This window comes from Manduca sexta, chromosome 25 (genome assembly GCF_014839805.1).
Source record: "Manduca sexta isolate Smith_Timp_Sample1 chromosome 25, JHU_Msex_v1.0, whole genome shotgun sequence".
NCBI classification, from domain to species: Eukaryota; Metazoa; Arthropoda; class Insecta; order Lepidoptera; family Sphingidae; genus Manduca; species Manduca sexta.
Window position 1 is genome coordinate 1,493,031 of NC_051139.1, and position 13,131 is coordinate 1,506,161.

At 37.7% G+C, this 13,131-nt stretch overlaps 3 protein-coding genes across 3 annotated transcripts; all 3 read right to left on the reverse strand.

Moving 5' to 3' along the window:
• Positions 1-1,648: 1,648 nt before the first annotated feature.
• LOC115453296 (glycine-rich cell wall structural protein) lies at positions 1,649-3,906 on the reverse strand. The gene is made up of 2 exons (XM_037442944.1): positions 3,771-3,906; positions 1,649-3,416 (listed from the first exon to the last, which is right to left on the reverse strand). Exons 1-2 carry the CDS (start codon positions 3,838-3,840, stop codon positions 1,747-1,749), a joined length of 1,740 nt encoding a protein of 579 aa, XP_037298841.1. The 5' UTR covers positions 3,841-3,906; the 3' UTR covers positions 1,649-1,746.
• Positions 3,907-6,836: 2,930 nt separating this feature from the next.
• LOC115453298 (keratin, type I cytoskeletal 47 kDa) lies at positions 6,837-8,287 on the reverse strand. The gene is made up of 2 exons (XM_030181994.2): positions 8,165-8,287; positions 6,837-7,138 (listed from the first exon to the last, which is right to left on the reverse strand). Exons 1-2 carry the CDS (start codon positions 8,235-8,237, stop codon positions 6,894-6,896), a joined length of 318 nt encoding a protein of 105 aa, XP_030037854.1. The 5' UTR covers positions 8,238-8,287; the 3' UTR covers positions 6,837-6,893.
• Positions 8,288-11,748: 3,461 nt separating this feature from the next.
• Positions 11,749-12,908, reverse strand: LOC119190596 (glycine-rich protein 23-like). Its single transcript, XM_037442844.1, has 2 exons — positions 12,766-12,908; positions 11,749-12,167 (listed from the first exon to the last, which is right to left on the reverse strand). The coding sequence occupies exons 1-2, from the start codon at positions 12,833-12,835 to the stop codon at positions 11,824-11,826; spliced, it is 414 nt and encodes a 137-aa protein (XP_037298741.1). The 5' UTR covers positions 12,836-12,908; the 3' UTR covers positions 11,749-11,823.
• Positions 12,909-13,131: the final 223 nt, after the last annotated feature.

Genomic DNA, 13,131 nt, shown 5'->3' on the forward strand with positions numbered 1-13,131 from the left:
TTCTATATCATTTAACATGTGACCCTGAACCTCATACTTGATCTACCTTTTTATTTACTCGCCAGAATTAACAATTAACACACGCAACAACGGACTCGTGTTGAGAACCCGACACATAATATTTGCATTAATAAGTAGAAGTGTCTACATCCGCGTGAATCGATACTCCATATAAAATAGGAGCTAATTGTCATATAGGAGTTATGTAAGCTAAAAAGACAGTGAAAAAATCTGTTTTTCTATCTGTAAGTGGATTTTGCTCATGGCTTTTTCCGCAGGAAATGGATTCCACGTTTAATACTCAAATTATGTCATTTTCTGAAATCTCTACGTGAGTAAAAGTATTTCCTAGGCTAATGCAGGATTAAGCCTATTTATGTGCCAAATTTCAGTTAAATCCTTACAGTGATTGTTGCGTTCACTTCTAACAAACGTACAAATATCTTCCTAAAATTTCACTCTTATATGTTAAATTTTAAAGAAATGATGGAGGCTTAATCTCAATATATAGGTGTCTGTAGTTCTGAGGGATACTGGTACCTACTTTTAATGTAATAGTAATAGAGCTTCCATCAGGCGGGCATCATGTTAGTTTCGTTATTCAATACTAAAAGAAACTACTATATTCTGGACATTATTATACTTATTTTATGATATGTTTAAATACAGATGTTATCTTGTATCATGCTTTTCTGATATTTTCTATAGTAGAATATTTTTTATAAATACCATTAAACGTTTTTAAAAATCGCAAGAAGTTGCTGCATGCAATACGGTTCCAACAGATCATTTTTTTTTATATTTGCAGAGGAAATATGTTCAGTAGTGAACATCCTGTGGCTGATAAGGGCTGCACAATGGGAAGCCGCGGATTTAATCTTCGCTGTAATAAATTGTTTGAGTGACACACTCACTCACTTACGTACTTGGGGAGCAACCAGAACACCAACTTTTCCCTATATGTATTTCATGCCATTATTGTTTGTAGGATTTACAAGTTATTGTTTTGTACACTGGTATTTTCTGTATGTTTCCTAATTATTGTCCGGCACTGAATCTCCGAGACAGTTAAGGTCAGTTCAAAACCTAACTAAATCGTTTCTGTAACGTAAGAAAATGTATTGCGCTAGCCCTACATTAAAGGGGGATAGGACAGAAGAGGATATCAGAGAAAGTAGCTTTCAAATGCTCTCTTTGGACCCTTTTTTTAAAACTACGGATAAATCAGTTTAATATATTTACTATATTGAGATATTAACCGGCTGTTTGTTAACCTTGCATAAGTTGTTTCACTGCCATCATCATCAGCCGCAGGATGTTCACTGCTGAACATGGGGCTTCTCCAAAGATTTCCAGATCGACTTATTGGAAGCGGCCCACATCTAGCGGTCTCCTGCGACTTTTATGAGGTCATCTGTCCACCTCGTGGGTGGACGTCCGACATCTTATCGGGAGAATCAAATTTGATTCTAATTACAACAAGCAATTGTGGCGTATTTTTTGAATCAATAACTGACATCGTTTTTATTGTTTCGAAAATAATACCGAAAAAGAATCGTTTATATTTTAAGACTTATTAATTATTTCTTTATATCACAGTGCGTTGTCGTCACTGACATCAGAATAGGGAGTTGAATAAGAAATAACATTAATATCAAATGCTTTATTTAACAATCATAATATATACAAAAACGCTTAATAAATCTTTTTATAATCAACATATTTAAAACATCGTCTTCATTCAGTCTAACCTCCAACAGAAACCGCTATGGCGGATCCACTATTGCTCTTAGCATTGCTTAGAGCGTAGCTGCTCTTTCCGCACGTGCTGCAGCCGCTTTGGCCTGTCGACCTTGCTGTCTGCAGACCCTGGGCTGCAAGGCCTAGAGCTCCATTCAACGCGGAACCGGCAGATTCTGATCCACTACCGCCTGACGCACCGAATTGGGAACTTGAACCTCCATATCCACTATGTCCTGAGCCGGATTGGAAGCCACCTGACTGCCATTGTCCCCCTCCCGAAGATTGCTCTTGTTGGCCTTTAAATTTGGCTACCTCACCTCCACTTCCGAAGCCGCCTGACGCACCTGATTGGGAACTTGAACCTCCATATCCACTCTGTCCTGAGCCAGATTGGAAGCCACCCGACTGCCATTGTCCCCCACCCGAAGAATGCGATTGTTGGCCTTCAAATTTGGCTCCCTCACCTCCACTTCCGAAGCCGCCTGATGAGCTCTTTTGGCTTTCCGAAGAGAATCCACCACTACCAAATCCAGCGCCTCCACTAGACGAGCTCTGTGCGTTAGCTTGACTGAAACTTCCTCCGTGGCCACCGCCAAAGCTTGAACCAGAGCCAAAACCGTGTTTTCCACTGTCTCCGGGTCCGGCATGATGAGACACACCTCTGCCTGAAAAGCTATATTTTTCTGAGTGCTCTTTGCTAAAATCTCCTTCCTGGCCACCACCAAAGCCAGATTCAGATGATGAGCCGAAGTGATGTTTTCCACTATTACCATGGAAGGAACCGAATCCACCGGAAGAAGTATGCTTTTCTGATTCGGATTGGCCAAAACTTCCTTCCTGACCGCCACCAAAACCAGATTCAGATGCTGAGCCGAAGTGATGTTTTCCACTATTACCATGGAAGGAACCGAAACCACCGGAGGAAGTATGCTTTTCTGATTGGGATTGGCCAAAACTTCCTTCCTGACCGCCGCCAAAACCTGAATCGGATCCAGCGCCAAAGGTGTGTTTACCGCCGCCTCCATTAAATGAGTAATGAGATTCTTTGTAGCTGGCCTTGAATTTTTTGGTTTCAGCAGAGCCTCCAAATGAACCCGACCCTCCAGCTGAGCCTCCAAAGTTTGAAGACCCGCCGAATCCTTCTGAGGAAGCACCAGCGCCTGCGGTGCCACTAGTACCGGAATTTCCAAGTCCACCAGAAGACCCGCCAAATCCTCCCGAAGCACCACCGGCGTCTGCGGCGGAACCACTTGATCCACTTGAGCCAGATGCAGAAAAGTGACTGCTGTGACTGCTGGATCCGCTAGCTCCGTAACCACCGCTACCTCCGGCACCGCTAGCACCGAAGCCGGCGCCGAGTCCAGCCGAACCTGCATCACCACTGACTCCACCACCTAGTCCGAAGCCAGCCGAACCGGCGCCTGCTAAGTCACCAACGGTTGATGACGCCAAGGAGAAAGCTTGTCCGGCTGTCTGGAGACCAGCATCAGCTGCTGCAGAGGCTCCACTAAACACTTCCTGCGGAACGCCGTCGGAGTGGCGAGAGAAGCCACTCCATTGATGTGTTCGGAAGAAAGGTGGCGGCGGGTGATGGTGCCGGTGATGGAAGAATGGTGGTGGTATTGGAGGTCCACATTCATCACACGGTGAACGCACCTCTCGATTCAGGACGTCTAGGAAATAAAAAATGTTATGTAAGCATCCAAGTAAATTTGTGTTTTGTAAGGAAAGTACATTCAATATAGTATAGTAATATTTCGTGAGATAAATATCTGGTAGGTTTAAATTTAAATGACATTTGTAAAATTAAACTAAGAACATTTAAAATTTGGACAATTTCAATAAATATCAAACACCAGGTCGGACCCCACATATCCATCCGAATCATTTTAAACATAAAAAAACCTTTATGAAATAACTAAACTACAATATTGGCTACATTTAAATAAATAAGCAGATACAAAGAATGTTGTTTAATACGACTTCACGAAGAATATAGATCTTCTATGGTTAAAAGGACACCATACCTTCGCTCCTGATGGAGGCACAGTCAGTCGCGAGCACACACAACGCTAAAAACGCTATCCTTCTCGCCATCTTGTCCAAAATGAACACAAATTGAAGACATCCAACATTTATAGGTAAATCAGGAGGATGCGAAGTCGATTTCCAAGTATAACAAACACTTTAGCAGTCAATTGATACGACAAACATTGAGATAGCAACAAGGAGATAATTTACAGTTTTTGTTTACAATGCAAATTCTGCATAAATGTATTTGGTAATACCAGCGAAATTAAGGATTTCATAGCATTATGTCACTGTTTATGACTGGTTAAATATACAATTAAAAAACCTAAAAATGTCGCAGTGTAAATCAATTTTACTAACACAATATATAAACTATGACAAATATTTTGACCGGATCTTTGTTTTGCCTTTAACACGAGGAGCGTGGTTCGCATTAACAAAGATTAAAGGTAGATAAAGGATATAGAGGGCAACAAAATAACTAACTTCTGGCCAATGGTCGGAAAAATAAATTCGAGACAGCTATACTAACAACTTAAGGCTGAACTGTATAACCTTTCTCCACCTGCGATAGTCGATACTCTTTGACTATTCAACCAGGACGATCATGCCAAATCAAGTTTGGAGTTATTTATTTACATTTTTACATATCTCTTTCTTAAGACAAAACCTATAAGCCAGTTTTTTTTATTGAATACTAGCTTTTACTCGCAGTTTCGCCCGCGAGAAGGAGTTTTCCGGGATAATAGTCCCGCTATATATATTTTTTCAGGATAGAAAGTAGCCTTAAACCTTCCACAGAGTCTTAAACTATTTCCATACCAAATTTCATAAAAATCCGTTTAGTACAGACATACAGAAAAGGGGACTTTGTTTTATAATATGTATAGATATATCAATCAGCTCAAGCTTCTGAGCGTGAATTTACCTTCATACCTTAGATACACCTAAAAACATTATACTCCGCTCTTATTAGGGTAAGAAGCTAAAAGATAAATATAATTCAATTTTCATATGAAAGTGTGATCGTGACTCTAATCAAACATTTTCTGTTTACATACCATATCAAAGCTGTCGTGTGAAAAACAAATACAGAATTACGTCAATTTCGACACCGTGTTTACCGATGTGGGAAAATGGATTCCCCTTGTAATTTTGAATGTCATATCTATCGGAGGATACGCAACACGTTTTTCATGTGGCAATATTTAATTTAAAAATACCTTGCATCCTTCCCGCACTATTTGAGAGTAGCTGCCACTAATGTTGAGTTTACCACTCTTAGAAGCCAACATCTGATATTACAATACACCTTTAGAAAAGATTCTGACCGGCAACTATTGCATGGTAAGTAAATCAATATATTGATTCCTCGTAATTAATATTAGACCATTTGGCCATCCACACAGTGAACGTCAAATAGTGAGTGTAGCTGAGAGTCCGCCTGGGTAGGTATCATCGCAATGTCTATTTCTGCCGCCAAGCAACAGCGTGTAGTCACTGTTGTGTTCTGGTTTGAAGGACAATGTAGCCGGTGTACTGGACATAGTAAGACTTAACATGTCATGTCTCAGGATGGCGAGCGTAGTGGAATACTAAACAATACTTTGTAATTAAAGGTGTTGGATGCTGTGTCTACTATTTATGGGCGGTCGTATCGCTTACCATCAAGCGAAAGGCAAGCTCGTCTCGTCATACAATCCAATAAAAAAGGTAACATATTTATATCGTCGTTGAGTTCTCATATTTTACTGTTTTTTTTTCTAATTAAATGACGAGATTGGCCTGGTGCTCAGATGAGCAGACAGCCCTTTGCCTACGAGATACCTACCACCAGTGAAGATGTTATTTTCTTTATCTATAACTATCATCATCATTGGCCTGTTACATCTATTAAGATGATTTAAACAGCGTCAACTATTGGAAGTTAATTTGAGACATTTTCTTTGATGACTGTAAAGACCAACACGTGAAGAGTAATTGATATAACTATCAAAAACATAATTATTATTTAATCATGTTCATAAATATGAAATTAGAGATGCGCTCAGTCTATTATTACTAGTAGTGAGCTTTACGCCTACCCGCACACAATAGCAACACTTTACGAGCCTTAAATTACAAAGACCTAGGCATTTTTGCCTTCCTAAGTCAGTTCTGAAATATGAAGGGAAAACGGATCATATTTAAAGGTCATATTCATTCATAATGAGCGAAAAGGTAAGTCAAACAAGCAGCTATCACACGTGTACTACGTGTACTTTGGTAGTCCTTTTACGTTGTTATTGCAATTTACTCAATCATTTATGATTATTTTTATCTTGTGTATTTTTTATTTGTTACAAGCGAGCAACTGCGGTGTATTAAAATAAATCCTTCGTCTAAAATACGTACTTAACAACATAAAGTTCGATTTCTTAAGACCTTATTTATAAAAGAAAACAACTTAACCGAACAGAAGATAATAATTTAAAGAAGTGTATTTGCTTATTGATTTTCTCGTCATCATTTTTTTTCGATTAAGTTTAATTTTATTTGAAATACGTTTCAGCGTGGTAATAAAATACCGTCACTCTCCACTGGCTACTGCTGCTATCCCTTTATCAACAAATATTTATCTAAAAAAAACATTATTTTTAATTCTGTTTTGAAATTTGCTAACTAAAAGCTGCCTGTTGCTAAGTTCATTTACTGTGAAGACAATTATTCATATTTTGCTATTTAAAATGACTCAGGTTAATATTCTTGTTTGGTTAATTTCCAAATATGTATTTTATATTATTACTCTATTTCTCGTAATTTTACAGTTGAAAATTTTCCACTGAATAGATAGACATAGAATCATGAAATGAGAGTCTCTGTGTGCATTTTTATAGTCACGTGAACTACGTAAATAGTTCTATAAAACAAAATTATTTTTTTATACGTATATGGGAATGACCTTCTATTACATAGGGCTAACATAGCCAGTAATATTTTGGGTGCGACGCCGCTGAAAAGGGATAAAGGCATACTGATTTGTATGATGTAACTTCCTCATCAACCAAGAAACAAAACAAAGGTAAAAATAAATACATTTTATTAAACAACATTGTCTTTCATTTGCTAGAATCGTTTAATCATTTGCCTCTCGCTGAAGAGCTAGCACTGGACTGGGCTGAACCACCACGGCTTATAGAGATACTCTTGGAAATGCTGATGGATCCGCCTCCGTGTCCACCTCCGATGCCGCGTCCGAAGCCAGGTCGGTGTCTGTTGAAGCCGCCGAAGCCGCCAGGCCGTCCGAAGCCGCCTGCTCCGGCTTGAGCACTCGCCTGCGCATTAGCTTGGCTAAAACCACGCTGCGGTGACCTGGCTACACGACCTGCAAAACAATTTTAGACGTTATTTTTTTGGTAATTATGGTGCTTATTGTGTACCTTAAGAGATGATCTGAATTGCATAAGCTGAGTTTATCTTTAGTGTGTGGTTCAGAAACACAGTTTTAGGAGTTATCGAGCCAATAGCACTAAAAAACAAATAAACTATCGATAACAGTACCTCAGAAACCGGATATTAGTTTTAATGGTTTTTTAATGTCCTGATTTAAGGGGTTTTGGCCTATGTATCATATTTTTCGCTGCTCCTGAACTAAATATACTAATTGATTTCTATGAAAACAGAAGTAAGAATTCGCATAAAACTCCGCATAATGAATGTTGTTCAAGAATTAGAGGTCGAGTGAAATAGTCACGACATCTCACTAATAAATGATACAATTATATTACGAAACAACTCCAAAACTACGTTGCCAGAAATATTATGACCTGTTTTGTATAAACACGATATTTTCGCTTTAAAATACTATGTCAATAATTAACCCAATTTATTGTATTGATCCAAATCATTTTATATTAACAGTACATTTAGCGGATGATAATTATAAACAAAACAAATACACCTCACGTCGTTATCCCCGAGGGAGTGGGTAGGCAGTGGTGCAACCAGGCACTTTTCATCAAGTATGTGCTGCCTCATAAGAGGAAGCGAGCTTATCACCATAATATGATGATGATTTTAGTAAACATAACGATCACATATAAAATTTAAGCATTGATAAATCTATTAAACGAAATCACGCGTTATTAGAATAAATTAAATCCTAATTTTGCCTGACCTGGGGACCTAAACTGGGAACGTTGGTTTAACCTTACAAGTTCACAGTGACACTACCAAGACTGAATTTTTCTCTAAAGGCAACCACTCCGAAAGACGAGACCGTAGGCTGTAGCTAGATCACCATCCAATACAATTGCAAGAATGTTAAATAAGTACAGGTCGCTCCCTACTCACACCCCATTAAAAAAGAGGGGACCTTTACCCAACAATTTTCGTAATTAAAACTATTTACCTGCATCACTAACGGAGAAATTAATAATTAATAAAACAGCTAAAGAGACACAGAGGATAGTAGCACGAGTCATTTTGCTAATATATTATACTACACTGAATCCGTCATAACGTCACGTCGATTTATATCCACGAAAATTTGTTTAATTTGAGATGTTCCGAGAATTTTAGCACTAGTGGTTAAGTCTGCTGTGTAAAGATAAAAACGCTTAAGTGCGAGCAAACCGTGAAGTGGGAAGGTTCTGTACATTCGTTGACAGCCGTAGGGCTGTCACAAAGCCCTGTGATATGGGGGCATTTAAAGAATTCCGCCATGGTATCCTGTTTATCCTGTAAAAAAAAAGCGGCGATAGCCTAGTTGGGTGTGGAACGGACTGCCAAGACGAACGTCCGCAGGTTCAAATCCCAAGGGCACACACCTCTGACTTTTCTAAAATCAAGTGTGTATTCTTTGTGAATTTATCGTTCGCTTTAACGGTGAAGGAAAACATCGTGAGGAAACCTGCACATCTGAGAAGTTCCTCTATAGGAATTTCGAAGGTGTGTGAAGTCTACCAATCCGCACTAGGCCAGCGTGGTGGACTAAGGCCTAATCCCTCTCAGTAGTAGAGGAGGCCCGTGCTCAGCAGTGGGCAAGTATATAATACAGGGTTGATATTATTATATTATTATTATATCCTGTTTACCTATCGTATGAGGAGATAAAAAGAGGGCTAACGAGAATTCGCGTCATCAGTTCGACAGATGGTCCGAAGGAAGGGGACAAGTGTAGCGGCATTGTGTAGAGACGGGTCCGGCGAATTCGGAAACATGCTCGACTCCTCTAAACCGTTTCACGTAAGCAAAAGCATGTCAGTACGGTATAACAGTATAAAATTAGCAGGGACGCGACCCAGAGGGCATTTAAGTAACATCTGGGTCGGAAGGCCAGTGAGTTCGACATAATCGTTCTTCCGCTCCCTAGTATCAACACAGGCATCCATAACGATTTTTACAACGGAAAAAAAGACTCTTACAAACTTCAAGTAAATAGTAGATAGTATACATTTTATTATCATTATTTGGGAGCATAAGTCAGAGAGTGACTGTTTTATTTTATTGGCTTGTAAATTGATGTGACGAGAAACATTTATTCAGAAGTTATAGAAGAGATCCTTACCGAAAATTAATTCCCGCGCTAAATAAGTAATTTTTATAAAGTCACAACGTAGTGACCTCACCTGATGGTACGCGAAGTATCATAGTTGAAGGAGTTGACTGATGAAATATGTTTATTGCTCGGCACTCGATACACTTACGTGAGCCAATATGGCGAGTTTTACCCTCCTGTGTGGGGTTAGCTATTAGGGCGGATACAAATATCTTCTTCTTCTTACCAATAGCATGTTTGATAGTTTGGGATTTGTGTTCAATAACTCATGGTATTCCCAAAATCTTGAAATAACACGACTGGAAAATGTTTGTAATATCATAACGCGTAAAACGCTGAATAACTTGTAAAACAAGAGACCCAAATTGTTACTGTACAACCCTGAAAACTGTCTATAGTTCTTATTTCTGGGAACGTTCTTTATTTCCTTGCGAAGTACAAGTAATACGTAAACAAGCTGTGATCATGATTTTTAAGCCTTTTGCAAATTGTAAATGAGCAGTGAAATGATTATAAATAGGTTTTTGTTTATGTAGTCACTAGTCAGTGAGTGCCAGAAAACTTTTCAACTTCTATCAAACCTGTAGACTTAATATGAATTAAGTTGATGTGGACGTTACTTAAATGTTACTTAATTTGCATGGAGATGGATGGAGCAATTTTACATAGTATGTATTACATAGATTATATTTTTGACCGATTATTAAAAAGGTGCCCCGTTTAAACATGCGGAATGGCGAACCAATTCTTGCTCCCGTTGACAGACAATACCTCAGAGACAACACTTACCTGGCCGAAATTGTATTCATATACAAGTCTTTTCACAGATTTTCAAAACATCTTTTATGATATTTCCATGTACGAGAAAAAGTGTCTCAGCCTAAACAGTAGTCGGGCAAGAAAGTTGCTTGAGCGATTTTTGTATAAAATAATCGCAAACAAATTCATAGTTCTCGCCTGCGTTTGAACATAGCATTATACATGCGATAATATAATGATGATGAATGAGAATTATTGCTAGCTGTAATTTATCCGTTTAAATTAGCCTTTATTGTATGAGAATTGGTTCATCATGTTAAAAAATATTCAAAATATGTATAAATATAGGGATACGAATAAATTTTATTCGAAATATCTAATATTTTTTTCGATTTTAGGAGGAAATTATTGTTTTAGATCGTAACGATCCCTCATATTTCTTTAAGACCACTAATTGTATCTACGTGTAAACTTTAAAGCATTTGATTGTAGGATATATTTATTTTGGAAATAATATAGTCTACATTAAATGATTACAATACGTGGTTTATTCTGTTGGGAATATTTGATCCTTGAACCCTAAAATCTTACTTCAAACAATTCTCAATCTATAAACATATGCTACAGAGTTGATAATTGACTGGCGATGTGTTAACAACAAAAAATATTTGTTAACTTGTGGTTATGATGTTTACCTATTGGTTTATTAGTTATATTAATAAAATAAATAGTAATATTTTGAGACCTTCACTATTTATGTCTAAACCAGTATGTTTATTGTAAACAGTAAATATCCTAGAAAATAATGAAAAAGTTTTTAATACATTTTCCTGTTACGTATCACAATCTAAGTGATTTTTATCTTGTACGTCAATGTGGACCTCCATTTTCATATTACTGGCGTCAAGCAGCGTACAAAAACAACTAAGATTTGGTTCATTTTAAAATCTGTCTGACATAATTACATTAAGCTATATCGGTTTTGCGTCGGGAAATAGCGTGTTGTGCCGATTCCATAGGGATATGAGTAGATAGCACACAAAAAAGAAGAAACTATTCCTTCAATATTTTTACAGATGCATAAAAAGGACACAACTATAAGGCTGCATTATTTTTTAATAAAGACATAATGAGAATATTTTTATTTATATTCGCTGATGAGAAGGAAACTGATATTATACTTTCCATAAGAGTAGATATCTATCACCTGCTGAAAAGTTCATTATAATGACTTGCTCTTGCGACATCATGCTCACATCATCATCATCATCATCGTCGCATGCTCACACTTTTTAAATCAGATTGTACTGTTGTAGATATACTTAAGGTTAACTAGGATAAAGTCGAAGGAGCTGTTTATTTCTTAGATATAATTCTATTAAACAAAAATTCGCCTATATATCACTCCGATATAATGAAGCTTCCGAAGTCCAAAAGTATTTTAAGAGTGGATTCAGAAGTTTCACTACAATATTTTTAATATTAATAGGCATAAAATAATAATATTTTCTTATATATAATACATTTTAACTAACGTTTTTGTCAGGGAGTTCTAATTTGCACCAAATTAGTCCGTATCAATAAATACTACGACAAGCAAATAATTACAATAAAAAAATTTATGCGGAAAAATATAGGTTACATTTTGTTCCTTTCCTAAGGTAATTAAAATCCAATTAATGTATCAAGTCTTTATTTAAATGAACACTAGATAAGATTAATCACAGAAATTTAACTAAATTCGTCAATAATTATTTGCCAAACGCACCAGAGCTGGCGCTGGATTGCGCTCCACCGCCACCGCCACCAATGGAGACACTCTTCGATATACTGATGGATGGAATTCCGAACCCTCCATGGCCTCCAAATCCGTGATGTCTGTGGAATCCTCCAAAACCTCCTGGCCTGTATCCACCAAAGCCTCCGCCATAGCCGCCCCCGAAGCCGCGCCCGCCATAGCCATGTCCTCCAAACCCTGGACCACCGAAACCAGGGCCTCCGAAGGCGGGACCTCCGCCAAATCCACCAGCTTGAGCGTTAGCTTGGGCATTGGCTTGCCCGAAGCCAAATTGGGGTGACCTTTCTACTCGTGTAGCTGCAAATTATGGTAATTTAGATAAGTGATGTGAGAAAAAGCCTTCGAATATAGCAGATAACCTTAAAAGGCTGGTAGCCATCAGACATAGTGGCCCACGTAAATTTTTTGCGTTCCGAGATTAGCCTGTATACATGGTTTCAAATAGGCCGAGATAATAGCTGTGTTGACTTACGAGGAGTAATCCTTTTTCGGCTGTCGACACTACCTGGACCCTACCACCTACCATCAGGTGCAGTGGGTTCTCTAAGCTATGCCCGGATAAAAATAAATATAAGGTAAAGTACGGAACTGCCCATTCACCGAGCGTATGTTCCTCTTATGATGTGATAGCGATAGATTCGTCCTATTACCATATAGGGAACGAATCCCAATAGAGAGATTTCTTCTGTGTTTCTCTTAGTATTTTCAAATATTAATTAATATTTGGCTTTATCGCTAACAAATAACAATTTGGAAGTGCCAAAAATATTTTAAGAAAGCAGACATTTGAATTGTAGAATATTATGAAATATGTAACAGAAAAAAAGAAAATAACATAGAACTTGAATATGTGGGAACATAATTAAATAAATATTGATGGATGTTAATTATTTACCTGCATCCGTAATGGAGAAAATTGCTAATAATACACAAAAACTAGTGAAAACTACCGTGGCGCGTCTCATCTTGACTATAAATTAAATGGAACTGATCACATCTCAAAATGACGACAATTTATACGAAGATTTGTTTAATTTGCACATTCGTGAGATTTTTAGCACTACCGTAGGCCCTATAATTATTGAAACACGTAAGTATTTTAACTCTTGAAGTAATAAATATAAAGTTGTTTTTTTATTGGAGACACCAGATTTGGAAAATACACGCGTAAATAAACATGCCCACTGCCCAGCCGACGTATTATAAGTACACACTGACGATGTAAATATTAATGGGTTTCCCAATTTACTTTTCTGGGTAA